Source organism: Rhea americana, unplaced genomic scaffold (genome assembly GCF_003343005.1).
Source record: "Rhea americana isolate MKP2758 unplaced genomic scaffold, rheAme1 scaffold_136, whole genome shotgun sequence".
Lineage (NCBI taxonomy): Eukaryota > Metazoa > Chordata > Aves > Rheiformes > Rheidae > Rhea > Rhea americana.
Window position 1 is genome coordinate 2,294,135 of NW_028185439.1, and position 24,516 is coordinate 2,318,650.

Below are 24,516 nucleotides of genomic sequence, written 5' to 3' on the forward strand. Positions count from 1 at the left end.
ATCCTATCTCACAGAGCCACTATAATCTGCAGATTGATGGGAAATACTGTTTCTCTGAGTGGTATGAAATCCTACTAGGGAGGCAGGTGTGGTAATGGCAAAAGCTAAGTTATCTGTATCACAAATGGGGGCAGCTCAGGTTCATCTGTATTCTTAGCTGACATGCTAGAACATCCCTGTATTGTAGAAAATCCCTGTATTGTGTCCACAGCTGGTCTGAGTCAGGAAACATTACAGCATCTTTTCTGCTGCCCAGAAACCCAAATACCCCATCAGTACTCAAACTCAGTCTGATTCTGTGCAGGACCACGTTGTCTCTGAGCTGAGAGGATGACATCAAGAAATGCCCATGGTTTCCAAATGGAGCTAGTACAAATCCTGACCCAAGGCTGATTCCACCTAGAGTGGGAGAGCATCCACTTCCCTGCCTGAGGGCTCAGGGAAGGATGCTGTGCTCCTGCAGTGCTGTGTGAGCCCAGGAGCCAGTTCAGTTCTGGTACTGCGCCCAGCCTGGTAAGCTGGCCTGCTCCTGGAAAGTGCAGTGGATCTAGTCAGGGTGTAGATCTGACATGAGCTGGATCATACCTAGCAAATGTGGCTGGATCTGAAGCGAGTTCTCCAGAACCACATGCACTGGGCCTCAGTGCAGAGACCCCCAAATGGGTCAGCAGGAACCAACATTAAACCAGTTAATAAGGCCTGCTGATGCAAGAGTGTTTTGTGGAGATGCTGGAGTATTTCTACCCTAACTGGTGTTTCTCTCCCTTTCCCCTGCTCCCCAGCTTTCACTGGTATTCTAGCTCTTCTTTTTTCCTACCCCATTAAAAAGGGGGAAGAGTGTTTTTGCGTGTCAGCTGGTTAAGTTGGTGAAGTAAGGTGGAGGATCTGATGCAAGCCCAGAGCTTAGGATGTGGGGAGGTTAGATGAGTGACCAGGAAGGAACCTGCAGCCAAGTAGCTTGAAGGGAGGGAAAGGTAGGAGTGGGACTACCCTTTTCACTTATGGTGAGCCATGTGATCAGCTCAGTCCATCTCTAATCATCACACCCTAATCACACTGTATTTTAGAATCAACTGTATTTCCCTTTGTTTTATTGTGCCTGTGTTTTACTTTATTTTAAATTAAATACGGATCTCCAGGCAAGAGTTGCCTTTTCCTGCTGCTGGTGCTCTGTGCTTTTGGCTTTCCAGGTGTCTGGTGTTTTATCTGTCTTTTTTGGTTCCAGGCTGCTTCCAGCCAGCACAGGGGCTGCATTGCTGTGTGCTGCAGTGACTTTTAGCTACATTACTATGAATACAAAGGCCAAATGACAGGAGAAGCCTGTAGCAAGATTCCAGTTCATGCTGTCAAGGAAGCTTAATTCTGAATCTGTGAAACGTGGAGGCTTCTTGTGTCCACGTCGAAGGAGCTGCATATGATAGAGATTAATTTCTTAAAATGAGACAACAATAATGCGGTTGTTCCCAGAATTTCCTGCAAGTGTGAGGTGTCCACCTGTGAAGGCAGTGTTTCTTTGCCTGCAGAAGATTGGTCGTGTTTCGCCAGCAGGTTGCAGGAGGAAGTATAGATGCCTCAGTTTTCCTTATTAGAGCATAACAGGGGACACTTACACCTTGCTGAAAGCGCAGGACAAACTCTTGCTTCTTGTTTGAACCAGAGATAGTGTTTTGTTAAACTTTTTCCAATTTTCTGGAAGGTGCCTTTATCAGATATGGCATGTGTAGCTGTACAAAATTACCTTATACTTAATAATCATTACCGAACATTGCCAAGTAAAAGATTTTAACCTAGGGAAGGTGAAATGCCTGTGACAAGCACAAGGTAACTCTTACGAATCGTAGCAATGGAGGTATGGCGTGTGTGGCTCTGAGCGTTTAATGTGTGGTTTTCTGGTGCTTTGGTTGCAAAGCTCGTAAAATGCTGGATTGGTAGAAAGCCCAGGGTGGTGTTCTCCAGTTATGAGGTGATGTATCTCTTATGCTGCATTTTCTCTTTCTGTATTGACTCTTAGGAAGGTAGGGTGTGTTAGTTGTATGGAATTAGGATGATGACAGATTGTTCAATGGCTGTAGCTTTTTCTTTATCTGTTGCTGCTTGTTCAGTATGGATGTTTTAGGAAGGGGCAGGGGTTAACAAAAGTTCCCCAGCGCTCATTTGCCTTGAACAGATATCTTCCTGTGTGGGCAGGAAGGGTAATCACTGTGCTCTTGAAATGGCAATGGGGAAGAAGAACATGGGCAATCTGCTGAAGCCCTGTGATGTAGTGGACAAGCAAGAGAAAGGAGGATTGAAGGGACAGATGATACAAGTGATGAAAATAAGGTTGAGCATAAAAGAATTTCTTGTAGGAGGAATAAAATAGGAGGAAGTTGCGGGGAAAGACACACATGAGGGGAAATACAACTTTCAGTATGAAAAAGGTGTGGGGGGTCAGGTGAACGAAGAAGAGGTAGGTTGCATGTCATGTGCTGGTAGAGAAGAGATAGGATGTGCTGATATCAGGTGTTCACATGTTCTGCAATTTCTATTAGCAAAACTAATAGACCATAAATAGACCATAGTTCTTCCTATTAACCAGGAATTAAATTTTGATGGCATTGAAATCAATGGCACAGTTTACACTGTGTCTCTTGCCATGATTTTTTCTTAGGTACGTTTTTAAGCTTTCCTGTTCTGTCAGTAAATGATAGCATGAAGAGTTTGCGATCTTGTGAGTAAAAGTCCTGCAGAAAAAATTTTGATATTGTTTCATAAGGAAAGCTTTTCTCCATTTCCTCCTCATGGTGCCCTTTCAGAAAGGTTATGATAGTACTTGTCGTCTTGTTTCTTTTAACATACCCAGACCGTTAAGCTTCTGAGGGATTATCTTTTAATTTTTCTTTGTATTATCTTGTATCATAGTGAGATGATAGGTGGCTGTCAGAGTAAGGAGGCCCTAGAGGATAACCAAATACAAGGAGGTCACTACACCATTTAGGTTTTTTTGTTACACATTTTTGGTGAATTATGAGAAGTTTTTCTTTTTTTTTTTTTTTTTTTTTTTTTTTTTTTGTAGGGAGTATTTGATTTATGAGTTCACAATGTATTCAGAGATGCTGAATCCAAAGCTTACTTTTATACAGAAGTTATTAAAGCAGCTTTTCACTGACAAAATGCCAGTGCTTTTTGCCAGATTACTGGCAAAATGATTTCAACTGCTAGCAGGGAAGATTTGTATGCAGTTGCACATGCTATTTCAGTGGTGCTTTGCTGCCTTGATTTCAGATATCTCAATTAATTCTAGTGATTTCTAAATCAATGATGCCTCTCATGCTCTTGTTTTAGTATTTCCTTGCGATTCAGAAATGAGAATTTGGTAATACCTTTGACAGTAGTCTGTGATAACAGCTGCTAGCAACTGGAATTTATGATATAGCTATTTCCATTAAGAAGTAACTAGTGTCCTTCTATAAGAATTCGTTGCTTTTCGGTGCCTTTTGCAGAGGAGACACTTGCAGTTTTTATGATATTATGTCCCTTGCTTTTGTTTTCCAGAATATGACAAACTCGGCTTTCTCCTGAACCTGGACTCAAAATTGTAAGTAAAACAGTAGGACTTTTATTTTGTTTCTGAATTCACAGATTTCTGTTGCAAACAACTCTACGACATTTGGACAGCGTTTTTGGATTGGCTTCCTGGACCATATACTTCTACCCAGGACAACCAAGTCCTGGGGCAATACGGCAATTACAACTTCTTAGCCCACACAACGATCTGCTGGTGGGCTTGGATTGTGGTTCACTGTCATTAATATCCTCTTAATCGGTCATTAAAGAATTAATGTCCACCTAAAGCCATGTGGACAGCTCTCTGTCCTAGATATCCTACTGTTCCAAATGAGCAAAAATATATTAAACATTTGAAAACAGGAGAAATGTCAAACTCCTAATATCTCAATAAATTAGACTGAGTCCTTTACAGTTGGTTCTTTAAAAAAATGGATACAGTTATTTTTGTAAGTTAGAGTGGAAAGAACCTCAATAGTAGATAGCAGTAGTGACCACTTGCTATATAACAAAGAGCAAAGTGCAGAAACTTGGTATCCATCATGTAAGGCTATTCTGCTTTTTGCTATAATCCTTCAAATTGAGACTGAACTTCTTGACACTAGAGGTCACTAGATACTCTGTTTCTGAGCTTAACAGCCATGGAGAAATTCTGGTGTCAGGAGCAGGACTGCTAAAAGTCTTTGCCTCTGCTACTTAAAAAGACACTGAAGCAATCCAGTGGCCTTGAATGGCTTGAATTTGCATATATTGTATAATATTTTAGATAGTTTCATTGTCCTTACTGGATGTAGTATTAAGGTGTTGAGTTTAGTCTTGCTAAACGGCTTGGGAGTTCCCACAGTGGAATAAGTCTCATAAGTGTGCTAAGGACTGTGTTTGCAGTGAATGAAAGTCTTCAGGTAGGACCTTTTATTGAACAAGAAAGGTAAATAAATGATTGTAGTTGAGTTTAACTGGCAAAAAAAAAAAAAGTAGAAGAATACATACACTTGAGAAAGAAGGAATATTGATTTTTCTAAAGGATTTATATCTCATTGTGCAAGAAGGATGATGTTTAGTGAATAAATAACTGGTCAAGGTTTCTTTCTGCTCTCATTTAGTGTAGTGACTGAGAGTTGATCATTGACTACTATTTGGAGCTTGTGCTGGTTGGAGAACTACCCATTTATTTGTGGAATTTTCTTTTGGTTTCCTTGGGAATTGCAGACAGAAGCGTATTCAGTTTTACAACATTGTGGGATGAGATGATGTATTATCTTCAATTTTATGCATGGGGAAGCCAAAGTTAAGAGATTAAGCCAAAATTGTGAAGAGAATAAGTATGTTTTAAATGACCATCTTGGTGTTTGGGGGGGGGGAGTGTTTTAGGTTTTTCAATAGTCAAAAAATTTTTTTTTCAGACTACTTAACATATTTTATAATGCCAGTAGTATTCAAAACAGCCACCTATTGACTGTCCATATGCTTTTGGCATACCAGCTCTAGACACCAATATGCCTTCTCTAAGCCACTGCTTCAGCCTTGCTCTCCCTCTTCCTGTGTTCCCTGTCCTCCTCACTTTTACTTTTAGCAGATTTTATTGAATATTCCTTCCCATCATGCCTGCATTACATCCCCTTTTTCTCTTCTCTGCTGTCTTTATTTAGATTATAGCTCTTTGAGACGTGGCCTGTTCCTCCTCATATTTTTGTATGAGGCCCAATGAAGTTTTTACTTTTTGGAAGGCTTCCAGAACCCTAAAAAGGATTTTATTTAAAAACTCCTCATGACTAAAAACTTTGTTATTTTTGATTAAAAATTATATTGTATTTTCTTTGGTAACTATTTAATTTGTTTGTATAGCATCCTAAATGTGCGTGTTTGCTTTAAAAGCAAATCAGCCAAAAGGTTAGCTTCTGAAAAGGCTTATTACCTAAAATCAGCATGACTAAAACAAATGCTATGAAGATAGATTAAGTAATAAAGAAATCAAGTGTTACAAAGGTAAAAAGATGTGTGTGTGTTTAGGTTTTTTTTCTTTTTTTTTTTTTTGCTTTTGGTTTTTCAACTGTATTTTTTTTCTTTTTTTCTTTGGGTTTTCTCCTTTTTGTTTTGTTTTGTTTTGTTTTTTCTTCTTTGGAAGTAAAGTTGGTCCCCCTTTGAGAAGGGAGAATGGATCTGATGACCTTCAGAGTTCCCTTCCAGTCTGAATTATTTTATGATTTTTTTCAATAGCAAAAGGAGCTAGAGGAAAGATGAAAATGTCATTAAACATACTAAATAAGGATTATTTTGAAAGATAGATGACAGATGATGAAGCTTAGATGATTCTGCTGCTGTTCCACAAGTTCACCATGTGTTCAGGATACCAAATACGTTTTCTAAGTACGTACTGTGAATTAAGTAGAACCTAATCATTAAAATTCAGATTACTTTGTGACACTTGATCAAGATGGTATTACCGTGGAAGCACTTTCTGTTTTTTTTTTAAAAAAAAAACTTGCCCAGAGAGTTAAAAAGGATAATATGTTCTGCACTGATGACTTTGTTGGCAGAAGTAATTTCATTACGTCTGTTGTTGTGATATAATCCTTCTAGTGGAATTTTGCCACAGATCGTAACTTTATAGAGTTCACTTAATTGACAGCATGTGAGAATCTTGCGCGACTTGAAGCACTTGGGGCAACAATTAGGTTTCGCTATTTTTTCCTTAATTTTTTCATTTGTTCAAAATCTGTTCCTTGCTGTTAGTTGATACAATTTATACTAATGGCCTGAAGAATTAACGTTTCTTTTACAAAGGTAGATCGGTGATAAAATGTAAATGCTCTGACCAGCATTTTAAATAACATCATACAAAAGAAATTATTTGATGTGAATACATAGTAGTATGTCCCCTTGTCTTTGCATCTTTTTTCATTCATTATTACATCTGCATTCTTTACCCTGTAGGTGTCCAGTGCATGTTATTCAGATGTGATACATGTTGTTGTGGTTACAGCAATATAATGATGCTGTTCACTGTTTCTCATGCATTTGGGGAAATGATAAGGAAAACAGATTTGTTTCCTTCAGAAGAGAAAGCTATCAAAAGTCCTTGAGATGTGTTTTCTTTGAGAATTATGCCTCGCTGTAGGAGTAAGGAGGCTGCTATTGCGAGCATCTCACCTGGAAGGGGACAGAAAATTTTTACGGTACTGTACTTATGCTTCTAACTGGACTGTTTCTAGCTGGAAACCTTGTTGCTGTGACAATAGAAACACAGGGCCTAGCTTCTCAGAAAGGGGACTATCAAGACGACACTTTGCTGCCTATGCTCAGGCTAACTCTAGGAAAGTCTCTTAGTTTTTGAAAAGCAGGATATTATCCAGATAGGAATTGTTAATGAACTGAAATATAGCATGAATGATAAGCTGAAGACATCTATAGGCAGCACAACTTCTAGATTAATGATTTTCAATGTCAAATATGACGTAAGGATCCTCAGGACCAGATCAGTAAAAAAATTATTGCAAGAGTTGCTCATTTCTTAGTTATGTTTGTACCGACCATAACCTAATTGCTGAAATCAGAATATCAAAACAAAATATGTCCAAAGTATGTAAGCAGTAAACTCTATCAGTTTCTCCTAGGCTTCACAAGCACCAGAGCCCTATACCACTTTCAAAGCTTCAAGAATAAAATCCAGTACTTGTTGTGTAGAGAAACGCACTGATACCAAAAATAAGTCACAATTCACAAGTCTAAACTCTTGGCAGGGGCCAGTAGTTCCTGAACAATTTAAAACAATCAATCACATTAGTGATTCAGCCAGCAGATTACTAGGTGCCACCAAATGCCAAGATTTGCAGTTGCTTTCCAACATCTGTGCTTGGCAAAAGTGTTGCATGCTTTTTTGCTATTAAATATTTATATTGCAGTAGTTCTTTGAGGCTGGCCAGGTCCTAGAAACAAGGGTGTCTCATTCACTGCAAATCCTGAGTCATTCTCTGAGCAGAAACTACATTTGCACTGAATGAAACGAGAGCTCTGCAGAGGAAGGATATATGATCATTGTAGTTAGACTGTTCTAAAGCATATTTATTGAGGTCCAGATGAAGGTTGCATGGTTATTCTGTATTTTATCACTTACTACTTTGGGAATGCTTGGCGTAGTGACCTTAAAAAGATACTTTTATGGTTAGCTTTGCAATTTGGTGCTTTTAAACACCAATAAGAGAGATGTCCGCTTGTAAGGCAGGATGTGATGTTTCTCTTCACCTGCTGCCACAGTGAAGATTTTAACTGTCAAATTTTAGAGTTGCGTGATTAATGTTGGAGTTGTCCCAGGCATTGGCTTTATTTGTCTGTGAATGAACTGCTCCTTGATTACGTTATGTAAATGTTACAAGATGTGCCTCACCTCATGAGCAGCATTTGGTATACTGGAGATAAGTTCTTTGCTAAAACAATAAGCTAGTTGGTGTTATAATGTGTAGGTATTATAATTTGAGGGAGAAAGTAAATTTTTTTTTAAAAGTAGAAGCACAAGGAAAAAATTGCTACCTTCCCAATTTGAAAAATTAACTATGAGATTAGTATGGTTGACTGCACTAGCAAGATACTAATATAACAGATACAATATATTTGTGTAATATATATATTATATATATTTTTAATTTTTGGGTAGTATTTAATTAAAATGAGGAATATTCTTTTTTCAGTGGGCACTGTACTTTGCTAGACATTTTACAGAGTAGATTGGGAGACATAAATTTTTGAATATTCATGATGATTTCAAACTTCACTTTAAAAATAACAGATGAAGACATGGGGGTCTTTGAGGGGAGAAAAAAAGAGAGAGCCAAAAATAACAGCCTTCACCCTGCAAACTCGAACGAAACTTGATCTAGACTTTGAGAAGACTGTAAAAATGGAGGAAGTTTGGGCTAGGGAGAAACGCACAGATTGGATTACCTCTGTTTGTTTAAGTTTCTTTCCTTCAGAGCTCTARTAATGAAGAACTGAAACAGAGCCCCTTCCCCTCATTTTGTTTCTAAGGTGGGAGGTTGCTTTGAAAGCATGTGTGTGTCGATGTGTGGTACTTTGCTATTAAGCACTGTAAAAATAAGCAATAAACTTGTTGGAATGCTGGACTTTGCTGGTGCCTGCTGCTGCAGGATTTTTGTGCCCCGTTTCCGTTCCTATTTGACTTTCTATATTCCTACAATTCTGTGGAAAAAAGGAAAAAGTAAGAAATCACAATGATCTCCCTGCCCAGGCAGGAGTAATGCGCATCTCACTGGCTAAGTGAATGGATTCTGAGTGCCAAAAGCAAATGTGTCTCTGCTTTTTTTTTTTTTTTTTTTTTTTTTTTTTTTTTTTTTTTTTTTTTTTTTTTTTTTTTTGATATTCCAATGCTTAACATGCTTTGCAACATTGGTGTTTTCCTGGCATATGGTATTTCTTCCTTTGACTCTCAATTCATGTCCTCTTGCCTGATTGCTTCTAACCTGCACTAATTGTTGAAGCACTTGAGATGCTTAGGAAAAAGAATCCTAGCTATTCAGTGATTCATTTGCCAGGCTGTTAGTTGTTCATATTTTCAACTTCCCATATTTTGTTGCGATGTCATTACCATCCCAGTTATCTGTTTTGCTATTCTTAGCTCGTTTTATTTTTTTCCAATTTTGATACTTTGGAATTTTTATAAAGATCCCTCACATGAATCTCTTATCTAATTTTGGGATACCTATATTGGATGCAATTGCAAGAGAAAAAGAAGATAAAGACTGTAGAACTTAAAATTGCTAGCTACAGATATAACTTAAAATGTATATGCTTAAAGTGTTTGGTGCTTTTAGAAGGGGCAGTTTCCTGAAGCTGGAAGTAATTATGAACCAAATCATTTGGGAGAAGAATGTAACGTAAAAAGATATGAATAGCTGGGCATTGTTAAGAGCAGTTTACTGTTTGCCTCAATAAGTTCAGTTTCATTTAAAGAAAGAAAAAATACTCATGGAAAACCAGATTTACATAGAGGATAAGTGAAAACAGTGGTAATGTATTTACAGAAAAGGTAGAAGTGTTCAGTAAATACATGTTTTTTTTTCTGTCTGGATGAAAAAATTATATGCTTTTCTTTAGAACAACAACAAAAAAAATCTCAAGCAGCAGATAGTAAGTGCATGTGGTTTTGAATTGGTATGTCTGGACAACATTCTTTCAATAATTTTAAAAGAAGTAGCTGAGGGCTTTTTGGACTGCTGGAGATCATTAATAAATCTTCAAACAGTAGGGGAACTCCATATTCTTGGCAGAAAGTTATGTGCCAATATTTTAAAAGGGAAAATGTGATGACTCATAAGCTTTTCAGTCCATTTTTGATCCTGAGCACTGTAACATATTGCCAATATGGGTTTCCACCAAAAAAAGAATTAAAATTGTAATACATACAATTCCAGTCATTGTACAGATACATAGGAAATGTTTTTTGTTAAAGGGACTTGTTCTTTGGATGAATGTCCATGAAGGTTAGACACTTACTTGCCCAGCACATGTGCAATAGGTATATTCCTCTTAGGACTAGATTTGTGGGGGGCAGGAGGTTTTTTTTTTTTTTTTTTTAAACCAGCCAGACTGAGAGTATAAAAGCTGAGAAGCTTTTTTTTTTTTTTTTTTAAGGCTTCAGAACTGAGAAATTATTGTTAAATTTCTAGTTACTGAATGTATCCTCCTACAAAGACCCCTTGCTTGTTGAATAACTTATGATAAGTGAATAAATGCATGTCATTGTACTGGATTGAGCTGTCTAAGCACAGGCCAATTCCAAAACTTCAGGTAAAGAGGTTAGAAATACTTTATCTTTGAGACAGAGATGGAACAGGTGCCCCATTTTATTGCTTCAGTGTAAGGACCTAATTGCTTATACAGTTTATTGCAAGGACTAGTTTTCTATGGGATTGTGGTCTTTGATATATATTTATGCTAAAACATTGGCGTTCATCACCTTATCCTTGCTATCAGTCATAATGAACATAGTTGCATCATGCGTTAGGGAAACAGGTGTTTTGTTGCTGCTTGACCTGAATCAAAGCACTGATGGTACTGAACAGCTTATCAGTAAACTGGTGCAAGAGTTGTCTCTGGAAGTCCCAAAGGCATCTGATCACCAGATATCAACTCGACTGCATCTGCCTGGCTTGATGTAGCTCCCCTGTTGCAGGTCAGCCCTGTTCCACGCCCAAACAAATTTACTTCCATTCTGTTTTCCCTTGGAAAAGTATTAGGGAATCTTCATCTGGCCTTTCTCAACAATTCAATGGGAGTCATTCTGTCAAGAGTACATTATAATGTTTATCAAACCTATCTAAGGCATGACACTTGCTCTGAAAAACACTCTTCTGGTATCTAGACACAGTTTAGGTGTCAGCTGCTCATTCATATCTTTCTGCAGCTGATGAGGAGGATGTTTAAGTGGGGTGTGCTTGATCTGCCTCCAAATTTGTCATCTGTATTGCTGTAATGTGACCAGATACATCAGAGTTGTATATGGCTAGTGACACCATAAATAAAATTTAAGGATATGTGTTAGGTCATCAAGGCAGGGAAGAGGTGGGTGGAGAAAATGCATATCAACTTCTTGCATGCTAGAGAAGGGCAGTAAAACCAAACAATACTTTTAACTGCCATGATTAGAATTTGTTAGGTAGGAAATCAATATTTCATCTGTGCTGAAAGAAAACGGGAAACCTGTTGCTGTAATTAAGAAGAATTACCTAGAATGAGAAGAGAGGATGGTGACCTGGCAGGTAGTGATAGGCTATGAAACCATGATCCATAGCTTTTACAAAGAGGATAGGCTGGAGGAACTCTGGAGGCGAAAGACTAGTGGAATCCTATTAAATATAATCCAGAATTAATTTTTTTTTCTGTTCATAGTCTTATGGCTAGAAATCTGACCGTAAGTCTTGTGTAGTAACACACTTTATTTTAGTCTTCTGAGTACTTCTAGGTCTGAAGGACAAGGTAGATTGGTATCAGGCAGTAAACTGAACTCTGCTGTTTCTGTGGAGAAACATGAAGAAAGATGTAGTACTTCATTGCTACCATCCTTGACACATCTGCTCTGGAGAAATACTCCAGAAGACCCCAGAGCTCATAGGGCTGGGGCAAGAGCTGGGTGTTGTGGTGCCCATCATGCTGAACAAAGCGCTGCAAAGGCTGCCTTTAGCAGGAAGCGTACGCATAGCTGCATCTCGCGTGGCACGGCAGGCAGGGAGTGCTGCAGCAGTTACTGAAGATATTGATGTGTGAGCTGGATTGGGAAGCTCAGATAAGGTTTCCTCTAGTTGCTTTCGGGGAACCCAAGCGATTAAGTATTGCTTTATATGAAATACTCTGTACTCCTTGTGGTATGCAGAACCTCATGTGGTTCTATCTCTGCTCAGAGAAGAAAATAAATAAATAATTAAAAAAAACAGCCAGAAGCCCTATTGCTGACACACGCGTCAGTCCCAGTTCTGCTCCCAGCAACAAGAATCAGAGCCTCCAAAGAGGAAGCAGGGATTTCACAGATCCATACGAGCTGTTTTTTGTCTGCCCTGCAATCTGTTTCAGTGGGTTAAAAGAGGATAAACTGAAAATTGTCAAACAAACAAAACAAGACCTTTTTGATGTGTGAATTCAACCCATTTGGATAGAGGTATTTTATTTTATTCCTTTTAATTTCCATTTAGAAATAAGTTTTTGAAAAGGACTAATCCTGGAGACCTGAAAAGTGTGAGCAGTATCCTCTACAGCTGCAAAATATTCAGTACCTTCCTTCATCTTTTTTCACCTACTTTCAGTGCCACCTTTTACATCACTGAAGGCAGAAGTCACCAAAGGATGGTTATGTCATCTGACTAGCTCTTTGAGTCAGGCACTCTGATACATGCAGGATTCAACACTGTAATTCATTGTCATGAAATTCAGATTTGTGATTTTGCAGTGTTATGTTCATGAATTAAGGATGTTCTGCTGAGAAGTGAAATCTCTTTCAGTGCTTAACCTTGGAGCACCCCCATAGCCTACCTACCAAACATGTTAGAAAAACTTCTCGGTATGTGCTGTTTTAGGGAACGATGAATAGCCTCACGGAACATCCATCCTAAACCAGAAGAAAGTTGAGGGTGAGATGAGATGAAGGTCTGATTATTTGGACTCTGCAACAAACTTCATTCTAGTCTCTGACTCCTCATCATTACACGTGACAGTTTGGTTGTTGGTTGAATGGCCTTTTCAGACTGACAGATGCTGTTTGAAGTTTAAGAGAAGTCATCTTAGCAGAAAAGCATTCCCTAGAACAATGTATCTCGGAGTAAATAGGAGAGGCATTGGATCTGGGTGGCTCTGCAGCTGTTCTTACCATTAATAGTTCTGGCTGTTAATTATTTGCCCTACAGTGATTTGGATTTTGTTAGCGTTGTGAAGACGCATTTGTCACCATCTCTGCAAGTGTTCTTCCAGTTCAGAGTTACTATGTGTGATTTCTGGAGGAAATGCTTTCCTTTCAATATGTAGCTTTTTGCTTTTTAAGACTTCAGTATGTACTTACTAGATTAATTGATGTGTGTTCAAATTCATGATATCTGTCTATAATATGTCAGTGAAAACAGCTTTCTTTGAATTCTTACTTAAGAGTGAGAAAAATTCAGGCCCTCATGACTGTACACATTTTGTAAAATTACTGGTGAACCACATCCCTCAATTGTGAATTAGCCTCAGCATACCATCTAAAACAATTTATCCACTGACCAGCTTTTTTCCTCTAAATTTTAGAGGAATTTTAGTCCAGCCCAAGGGAAAAAAAAGTTAGAGCCCTTGCCAAATCCAAAGCCTCTTTGATTAAAAGGAATTAAGTTGTTATTCCTTAGCAGGCTGTCCAGGTCTTTCCTTCCCACCCCCCCATTTATTTATTTATTTATTTATTTATTTGTGGGTAACCTGTGTAATCCTTACTCTGCAAAGTTACTTGAGAAAGTAAAAAAGAGTGTTTTGAACTCTTCTGGTTAAGATTTGCTATCAGGTAACTAAGAGATTTCCCCCCTCCCCCCCAGTGGAATTTATTCCCCTAAGATTTGAGCTGCAGAAGCATGAAGGGCTAATATCGTGAACTGCCTTTGTAGGGAAATAGGAATGGCCAGGCTTGGAGATTCGCCTGCTCCGGTACCTTGTGTCTGGAAGGGATCAGCAGAATTGTTTGGGGAAGGAGAAAACATCCGATGCGAAATACTCTTCATTCTAGGGTAGTTCTCCAGGAAATGGTGTAGCTTTGGTTTTCCCAACTTTGAGATGAGTTTAGACCTTTCAATATCTTTCAGTAGAACTCAGTTCTACTTCTGGCTTCTGTAACATACTGGCATAATGAGGTTAAATTTGGTGTGTGGGTTTTTTTTTTCTTTTTTTTTTTTCTCCCCACCTCTAGCCTTTTGGAGGAATATCTTTTTTCCAGAGGAACTGATTCCAACTAATTTGAGCAGGGGATTCCTGAATTCCGATTAGATTGAACTATTGGTTCTAATTCCTTTAGCACTTGTTTGTCTTTCCTGGACTTACACAGCTTGATTTATTACACTATAAGCAGAAAGATGCTGTTCCTGATCCAAAGAAAGCATTGACTGTTTTTAGGTGTAACAGACGAGAGGTGGTGATGAAGACCAAGAGTTATAGCAATAAAATTATGATATTTCAATATATCTTCTTTCTTTACTTCAGTGGGTAAAAACCATTAGAATTTTAGTTGGTTCACTTTTTATTGTCACTGTGCAAGTGGTGAGTATTGAGAGGTATTTAAATAGAGGATTACTGTATTTTATTTTTACAAGTTTAGATAGATAGTCTCCTTAGGCAATCCTTTCAGAAAGGAATTCAAGAAAGAATCTCTCTCTATTGACTCCTAAGACGACTGCTAAATGAATCCCAACATGCTCTCCAAGTAACTATTCGCTGTTTTGTCATCTTTTTCTCTTATTTGTAAAACAATAATGATGTTTATTGCTGTTCTTACTGAGGCTAGAAACCTGTAATTTGGAATAAATAGAAAATATAAAAGAATTGTAAAAATACACTTTCAGGAATGATGTTGGATTATCAGAAAGTTGCATTATTTTAAAGTTTTAAGTTTTTTATCTAAATATTTATAAATAATTGAAATGAGCAAGAAGTCATCTTCATATTTATAATTTCACATTTCCTACCTTCAGTGAACAGCTGTCTTCTGTGCAAGTCAAGTTTGTGTAACTCATCCTTTTTGTTTAGTCTAACAATTAATATTTAAGCCACTTGCTTTCTCTTTTTCCTATTTTTTTTATAAAAAGAATCAAATGGTCTGTTTTCTTTGCTCATTATCAGTGTCTATTTCAATGCAATTCTGTTTTTTTTTCTTCTGTGATACTAATCTTAAATGTAAGATGTAGCAGGAAAAAAATTAAAAAAAAAAAACAAGGGAGGAAAGTTTGTTAAACTGAAGGAAATCAGGAACATTGCTCAATTCTGAGTAATATGCAGTATGAGATCATATAAAAGATGTACCTTGAACTCTTGGGTTTTTACCTGCATCCTTTGACTGCAGTTTTATAAACTCAGCATTTAGTTTCTCTTTTTGTGGGTAAAAAGCTCTTCTAGCTTGACAACTTTTTATCCACAAGGATGCTGGGGCTTATTTAGGAGGTGATAAAAGGTTATTGATTGAGAAGTTCCAGAGCTTTTTCAGAATATTGCAGGATTGTTGGATTCTTTGCATAAAAGAGATAGTACAATGATATAGTTTTGTGGTTTTAAAAAACCACAAACAACCTACAACTGTATTTTTGAAAGTGTTTATGAATTTTACATAGTTTAGACTAATCTGAAATTCCTTATTCTGCCTACTGATCTAATTCCAGGATGGGATTTTTTTTTTTATTATGTCAAAGACCTGAAATGGAATTTACTAAAGAATGAGAATCCTCATGCCATTTTTTTTTTGTGTGTGTGTGTGGATGGAAACCTCTTCAGTGTGTTTGTGCAAAAATGACTTTTTCACAATGACACTCCCAGTTGTGTTAGTGGTCTTTGGCTTTCAGTGTCCCTCTGTCTAGCATATATTTCCCAAAGACATCATTGATTCTGCATCTTGCTTTCATTTAGGGCCCTGGAGATGGGTCATGGGTTTTAATAGAATGTCTTTAAAGCTTTGTTTCCCCAAGGCGGTTTAATGTAACCTAATCTGCTTCAGCTGGTGTCAGCTGGGATAGTCCAAACAAATAAGTATAAGTACTGGTTGGTTATCTTCTCTGTTAAGAAATTAATTTCATGAGAAGCCACAATTCTTGGTGGAGAAGCAGAACAGGACATTTTTTTTAGCATGGATCATATCTTTTTCAGAAGGAGGGATTTGGGCCCTCTTTCTGCCTATTCAGTCATACAACCTCCCTGAGGAGTTTGCTTACATACTGAAGTAAAATTTGAAAATATTTACATCTATTTAGCTGGCTATAGTGTGATAGATGCATTTCCTGTCTTTCTCAGTATAAGCATTCCACTTTTCCTCCTTTTATTTTTTTTTCCAATCTCCTCATTTCATTTTTTTGTTTAGTTTTTCCTCAGCTGGAACTAGAAAAACAGCAAATAGCATGTCATCAGTTCATGTAGTTCGTTGAACCAAAGTTTTTGGAAACTTCTAACAGAGCTATTGTAAGAGTTCCTTAAATTTCTGTGCAGTGCTTTCTCAGCCACACTGCACTCTTGCCAAAAGTGGAGCTCCAGCCACGTAAAAATAGGAAGGTTCATCAGCTCATCGTGTTTCCGTAATGTTGTGCGCTCAAGGGGATGCTGCCTGACAAAATGACACGGTAACCTTGACTCTGCTTAAAGGTAGATGTGCAAACACATTTTTCAGCCCTCTGCTAATAGTGGTTTATAAGAAGTGACTACTATGCGTGCTAAGCGTGCTCTTGCTGTTAGTGACCTCTTTTCCTTTGTGACTCCATAGCGGTAGCTAGAGAACAGTAAAAAGAACTGCACCACCAGACCCACCAGATGTGTCCTCCCACATCTTACGTGAACTGATAATATTTACTGTGAGACTGAAGAACTATAATGAAGGGGAGAAATCATGCGGGCACTTACTTTCTCATCTCTTTCTTCAATAAAGATCCTTGACAGCTGGGAAGGGAGGCTTGGTTTATGGTTTTGTTTCAGGGTTTTTACCTCTCGAATGGAATTTTTTTGCTTCACAAGACCACGAGATATTATGAAAAAACATACTGGGGACTGGAAACTGTCTTTTTATTAGACTATAAATGCTGTATAAAACATATTACTCAAAGATCTATGACCCCTTGATATTAATTAAAAAACAGATGCACACTCCAACCATTGTGGCTCTGTCTTCATTAATGTCTTTGGAGCAGTGCGACAATTTTGGAGCAAATCCCACAATCTCTTTACTATGCACTGGTTGAGTTCAGAGACTGATTTTGAAATGTAGTTCCTGGCCATCTTTCAGGGGAAACTAAACTGAATGCTTTATTCCAGGTGTCTACCAAATGCAATACAGCATTTAACTAGGGAAATAAGGGTCCAGAGCAAAAATTTGTCCTATGGCCAACTTTGAGCCATGTGTGTCAAGGAACCTGACCGAATCAGGAGAATCGGGAGTTGGAGTAGATGTACTCGAACTTGCAAAATGATTTAGGAAAGTTTTCCACCTTTGTCAGGAGGTCCACCTTAAGACTAACAGTATGATAGTCCTGGCTGACTGAGCATAGCAGCTTTCTGTGTAAGCTGCTACTACTAATAGTTATCTTGGAATCATCACACCTGGATAACTTGCATCCTAAAGTTTTAAAAGAGCTGCTTCGAAAATTCTGCATTGTTGATGTAGATCTTTACTGTTTATGAAATGATGGTGATTTTCCAGGAGAAGGTTAACATGCTAGCACTTGGAAGGAATAAGCAGAATGCCCTGAGAAATTATAATCTAGTTATTTTTTGACTGCAGGCACAATAATGAAACTGGTGAGATGAAGCTATTTACTAGTAAAGAGGGTAACTTGATTTGTTTGGAGTGCATAGTTCTTGACCCATCTGGTGTAAGCAGTAATTGGGATTATAAAACAAGCACTGAATGTAAGCTCTTGTAATGCTATGCAGGATGTCCTGGTAATTTGTCAGGCTGCCTTTGCAGAATATACAGTCAATAATATTATTTCTTCTATTTGGAAGTAAGAAATACAATTAGAGAGGAGGAAGTTTCCTGATTCAAAGTAGCAATATATCCAACAGTGTATTAAGTATGTTGTCATCAAATATGAAGGAGATGCTTGTTCATACACTTCACTTCTGTACACTGCTTTTGTTACAGAATTGAGTAGCTACTAACAGCAGTGTGATTTTTTTACAGAGCTGAATGTATTTGAAATAAGTGTAGTTCTCCACACCTCTAGCAACAGCTTTATAGTGTGGGGTACTTCAAGCAGGAAGGTTTGCAGTCTGCTTTACGGAAAAGCAACCTGTGAATCTTTCAGAAAAACCATAAAGCAAGTTTAGATATCTAAAATGACGTTAGCTTGGGTAGCCTTGTGACACAGGCAGAGTGGCAGACCACAAGGCTGTGCACAGCCCTATTCTAACATTTCACTTCGTACTGTCACTAATGTAGGCTTATGAGCATCCTGGCAATGACAGTATGGCCTAAATGTATAACCTGGAGAAAACAGACAAAAATGTCCAGAGATGGATTTAAAAAGTAGAGTTCCCACTTCTAGTTTTCTGTAGCTGACTGACTCAATACGCTGCTAGAGGGAAAGAGAGGAACAAATGAAATGAACAAATTTCACTTCGTACTGTCACTAATGTAGGCTTATGAGCATCCTGGCAATGACAGTATGGCCTAAATGTATAACCTGGAGAAAACAGACAAAAATGTCCAGAGATGGATTTAAAAAGTAGAGTTCCCACTTCTAGTTTTCTGTAGCTGACTGACTCAATACGCTGCTAGAGGGAAAGAGAGGAACAAATGTTGAATGATGTGAGGTGACAGCTACAATTGGCTTACGAGAATTGTTATGCCTCTGGCGCTCTGGATCGTGAACTTTATCACGTCCAAGAAGTGTTAACAGCTTTGCCCCTCGGGCTTTAGCAGTTCTGAGAATCTCTGTGGTTTTGTAATTGACAGCTCAAACGTCCTCGTCCTCAGCATGCCGCGCTGGTTGCCCCTTCCAGATGGGTCAAATGCATCCGGGCTTCAGCCTACCATTCTTTTACAGAAACGCCAGGATGGGCACTTGAATGGCACTTTTAATTTGATAATGAAAGCACCATTAAAGCAGATGAGAAAAATGGCTGTGTTTTGTGGCACAAGGTATTTCATGTGATCGCTGAGGCCATTTGGGAAAGGCCTGCTGTTGAAATGGTTATGCAAGTTTGCCAGCAGTGACTCACTGCTGTGTTGGCTACAGAAAAATTCCAGTTACTTTGCACTTATTTATGAAGATTTTGGTATTAGTGATACTCTATTTTGTTTAAACTCTGAATATCTAGCTATGCCTGAATCTGCTTGATAAGTGTAACATTTCCCATGTTTCATTCCTGAAACGTTGGGATGCAGCAGTAAGCTGTGGTCTGTACGCTGTACTACTATTAGGAAGAGAGTTGCCAGCAGGTCGAGGGAGGTGATCTTGCCCCTCTACTCAGCCCTGGTGAGGCCTCATCTCGAGTACTGCAACCAGGTCTGGGCGCACCAGTACAAGAGAGACATGGAGCTACTGGAGAGAGTCCAGCGGAGGGCTATGAAGATGATCAGAGGGCTGGAGCACCTGCCCCATGAGGAACGGCTGCGAGAGCTGGGCCTCTTCAGCCCGGGGAAGAGAAGACTGAGGGGGGGATCTTATCAGTGTCTACGAGTACCTGAAGGGAGGGTGTCAAGGGGACGAGGAAAAACGCTTTTCAGTTGTCCCATGCTACAGGACAAGAGGCAATGGGCAGAAATTGAACCACAGGAAGTTCCACCTGAACGTGAGGAGTGGATTTCTTCCCTGTGAGAGTGACAGAGCACTGGCACAGGTTGCCCAGGGAGGTGGTGGAGTCTCCTTCTCTGGAGATACTCAAAGCCCACCTGGATGCAACGCTGTCTACCATGCTCTAGGTGACCCTGACTGAGCAGGGAGGTTGGACTAGGTGATCTCCAGAGGTCCCTTCCAACCTTACCCATTCTGTGATTCTATCCTCATTGACTATGTTAGGGGATACATTCTGGCATCATTAGGATATTCTGAGAAAAGCATGGTAATGCTCATGCAGGATTTCTATTTATCTAGCTGGAGTATGTAAATAACTTGATGCCTCTGGGCTACTTAAGCATTTCTCATTTTGCTGTAAGGTACTAATGCACAAAAAACTAAGGTATTGTGTTAATTTTTTAATTAGTAGTGTTAATCTCCATTTTGTCAGTAACAGCAGCCCTTTCCTTCATGTGGCTATTCATAAAGATCCTTACTGAAGTCAAAACCACAAATCATTCAGTGCAAGTCTTTGAGATTCCAGCCTCTAATTTCTTAGGAACTTGCTAATCTCTTGTTTAGAAATATGTATTATAATGTCGTCTATGGAAACCAAACAATTGAGTTTCTGTTGTGCTAGGCAATGCATTGTATCTATCTCTCATATATTTAGAGAAATATAATCTCTGCTATAAATAAGTGACAGTGTATGCAGTCAAATATATTGCTCTGTCAATCTTACAGATAAGGAATTGAGATCAAAAAAGATTAAATATTTTGACCAAAATCATGGAGGAAGCCTGTAGCAGAACTAGAATTGGATTTATGTTTTTTAAGCTTCTTTTGTTGCTTCTTATCTATAAAAGTCTTAAGAAATGAAATTCCGCACTTAAAGTAACTTTTTATTTTCTCTTGTTTCTCTATTATCAAAATGGTGCAGTCTGTGCAATGTTATTGGACTTCTAGTGGTAGTGAACACTTGCAGTTTCCATTGAATGTTGAACGTGTAACAGTAAACACAATTTTCTGGAAGAGCATTCATTGCCATACCATGACTTAGGTTAAGGTATCTAGTATTACTTCAAAAGCATAAGTCAGTTAACCTTCACAATAATGTTGTGAAATAGATGAATAGAAGAATTCTGCAGGTGGTGAATAGAGACATAAAAGGATTAAATGGTTTGTTCCAGATGACTCAGTTGAGCTATTGTAAAAGTATATACTAGATTCAAATATCTTTTCTTGAATTGCTAGGAGCTAATCAGATCCTGCTTTTGTACAAAAGCTGAATGAAAATAGCTGTACTCTGAATTTGGCCCTGGAATCATTAGGGAAGCTGGATTATTAGGACACTTCTCAACAGAACAGCAGCAGTATTGTCTGTCCCAAATACTGAAAGTGTGCATATCCTTGATGACAACCTGTCAGAACTGCTTGGTGATTTCTTTCAAATGTTTGAAAGAAATCTAAATAATATTTCCCTAGAGTTCTTACTTCTGTCATACTCCAGAAAAATGGCCAGAACAAGCTGTTGGTTTTACTTCCTTCCTTTTGAGAGGTGGAAGTCTAAAATAATATCTCTATATTTTTCTTCCAGGAGGATTACTCTCCTAGGTGTGAAAAACCTTCAGTGAAAGCAGAGGTTTAGAAGTATTTCAGTTATCTTTGACCCTATTCTTTACTGATGTTCTCCTGTGATACTATAGAACAAGAAACAAATACTTATCTGTGTGTTCTGTTATTCCTCATGGCTGTTTTTGAAAAAAGCTATAAGGAGAAATAATAAAATGACTTTAATGATTGCCCTTACCACTTATAGCCAGGAGAGTCCTAACTCTCTCCTTACTTTTTCACAGGCCTCCAGAATTGGCATCAAAGTATGCAAATTTCTCTGAGGGAGTGTGCAAGCCTGGTTATGCATCGGCGCTCATGACTGTCATCTTCCCAAAGTAAGTAATTAATTTATCATTATTTTTTCTCTTTCCCGATGTCTTCTTATTTCTCAGGGCAGATGTTCTGCTGCAAGTGTCTCTGTCACTTCATTGGTGCCAGTGGAGACCAGTGTGGAAATTTTGGGTTATGTGAGAGGCCAGTGGCAACAGTTCAATTGGTTTCGGTTCAACTAGGAGCTTGCTTCAGGAATGTAGAAATCTGTATCTTAAGCAATACAACAAATTGTACCCTCAGTGCATAGTAGAAACGGATGGTCATGTTCACTGCTGGTACCAGATAATGCAATTCCTAGAAAGCTCAGGTCATGCAGTGACAGATTAAGTCATCTAAAGTAGTGAAGTGTGGTGTTTTTTGACAACAGGGCAGGTGCCTGGAGGTTTTTTGCAGTAGTGTTTTCCAAAGGAGGCTTGGAGAGGTTAAAACATGTGATTAATGTGTTGTGCATCCTATTGAGTTTGAAAGCTTTTTGTTAGCTAAAGTATTAGTAGTTTCTTCAGAATTTCTTTCCCTCAGAAAGAGTGGAAAGTCTGTTGCAGTTCTTTTGAAAGCTCTCAGAAATGAGGAATGTAGTCCTAACAGGTGATTCTAAGTTATTTATTTTAAAATTGTATTTGTTGTCCTTAATACACCATGTGGCTCTGCATTTCTGGAGGTTATAAAAATGCTGGGAGATGGTTCAGAAGAGAGATTGGAGAAATGAACATTATACTGTTGCTTCAGAGTTTCAGTATGTTTGGTTCATCAAAGGGAAAGTTGTGATGTTTGATCTTTGTGCACAAGCTTCTAGCGCGTGTGGAAAAGATCTCTAGTATGGTGATCTACTTGTCAAAAGAGATTGTGGACTTTTTAGAAAACATCAATTCCATTTAATAAAAGATACATTTTATCCATTTTAGGGGGTGGGGGGGAAGCAGAATTCCATGGTTTGCCCATATGGAGGTGACATTGGGTGATCATGGCCTTCTAGCCAAGCCTGAAACTGGTGATGTCTCTATCTTTGTTTTTATTGGCAAGCGTGGTATCAGGAAACTTAAATAAACAAACATCTGAGATTGCCCTGTAATCACAAGATGCTGCAGCCAGACCTTAAAAAGAAAACAAAACAGCAAGTGTTGAGGCGCTGGTCACCAACGCCAGTGTAAAACAAGCAATTCTCAGTATAATCTGTTGTATGAATTTTCAAACTGTGGATAGAGCATAAATAAACAATAGACCTGCAGGTAGATATATCTATCATCCTCATCTTTTTGTAAGAGGTCTGAGTGCATTAAAATCTATGTTTGTGTACATATTAACTGTAAATAATATAGAAGAGGGAGATGGAGCAGTTTAACTGAGTAAGATGTCTGTAGCTAAAGCCTTCCTACCTTTAAAAGAAACATTACTGCTTTTTCCAAGACATGGCTGTTATTACATACTGTTTCTCTGGGGTTAACTCACCTACTGTGAAAAAGCCAGACTGTTTAGTACAGATGTTAAGGCTAGAAAAATACCAATAATAGTCCCTTAGGTTGAGCTGTTTCATGATAAAAGGTGTGATGTTTTCTCCCGGTAATATCATCATGGATCACAGGCTAGTTATCTTGATTTAGAGATTGAACTGGTGGAGAATCTGGTAATAATGTGCTAGATTATTCCTATGGATAAACCTGTTACTGCAAAAATGTTCGTCTTATTTTCAGTTTAAAGTTATTTAAGCCTGTGGATTCTAGAAGCAAATTTTTTTTTGTCTGCTGGAATCTGAAGTTTTATTTATTTTCCTCCCTCAGTAGGTACATACAGACCACTGTTCAGTCACCTGCTCACCAAAAGCCAACTGCTTTGAACTAATACTATGTAAAGAGGTAGTAACTCGTCTCTGGTCTAATTCAGTATTTTGTTTGTAATTGAAAAAATCATTTATAGTATACGTGATTTTAAGACACTATCTTACTAGAGATTTGTATTCAGTTGCTTCCCTAACATGACCCTTAAATCTTATCAATAGTTTTTTCCAGGATCTCCTTTAATTCTTTTCAACTGAATTCCAAATCAGGCTTTTCAGTATTTTACCTAACATTGGTGTAAGCAGTACACCAATGCTGTACTGCTCAGATGGCTGAGCAGTAGTTCTGCAATGAATTTCATGCTTCATTTACATGTGCTTTTTCTTATGAAATTTCCTTCATACCCGAAGAACTATACAAAATGAAGATTATCAGACCAAGTATCTCTTCTTTTAGTATATTTAGAATTTTTAAATGCAAATGATATAATCTGCTAATTTAAGAATTTGAACTGCATGACTACTTTTATTCTAGCTTTTGCTTTCAGTTGCTCGTATCATTAGGAAAACGTCCTCTTTTGGACTGACGTTTTTCAGGCTTGGTCTTTGCCTTGAAAAAGAAAATATTTTTTTTATTATTTAGATAAAGTTGGTTTGGCTGTTTTCAAGCACGAATAAAATGAATAAATGTTTTCCCATTCGCAAGGTTCCTGACTTTTTAATGCAATTTTAAATGTAAATAGGCAAAATATGATGGAAATAGTTCAGATAGAATAAATATTTTTGAGAGGATGTAACTTCTTGTTAAGTGCTGCTTTAACAGTAAAAATGTGACTTTTGACTTTACCAAGCAAAAGCATGCACTAAATGGATTAAAGAGCAATGCCCTGAGAAATCTCAAAATGTGATAGCTGGTAAGGAAAGACTAAGTGGGGTTGTTTTTTGTGAGGGCCTCAGTCAATCTTTTCTCATTCTAACAATGCTTAATGTTTCCATCAATGATCGTAGCTGGAAAGAATCCTAGGTTAAGTGTCGGGATGGTACACTCTCTGGAAAGTACTAAATAAATGGTTGGTTTCTTCTACAAAACAATCCGGATTGCCTGATCTAAATGACCACAGGCTAACAAAATATATGTTAATACATCCAAATGCTAAATAAGATGTCTAGGAGCAATAAATACAGATTATACTTTCAGAAGAGGAAAAACTATCTTAAAGAGAGACAAAAAAGCTTCATGAAACTTCAGAAAGTATCACAGATGAA

At 38.0% G+C, this 24,516-nt stretch overlaps 1 protein-coding gene across 7 annotated transcripts in view; it reads left to right on the forward strand.

Moving 5' to 3' along the window:
• Positions 1-24,516, forward strand: part of ST3GAL3 (ST3 beta-galactoside alpha-2,3-sialyltransferase 3) — a 188,298-nt gene that overhangs the window by 45,252 nt on the left and 118,530 nt on the right. For all 7 annotated transcript variants that reach the window (XM_085298218.1, XM_085298215.1, XM_085298219.1 and 4 more), the window contains 2 exons: positions 3,535-3,577; positions 21,389-21,481. In XM_085298218.1, coding sequence (XP_085154344.1) covers positions 3,535-3,577; positions 21,389-21,481 — 136 coding nt within the window. The remainder of the gene's footprint in view (positions 1-3,534; positions 3,578-21,388; positions 21,482-24,516) is intronic.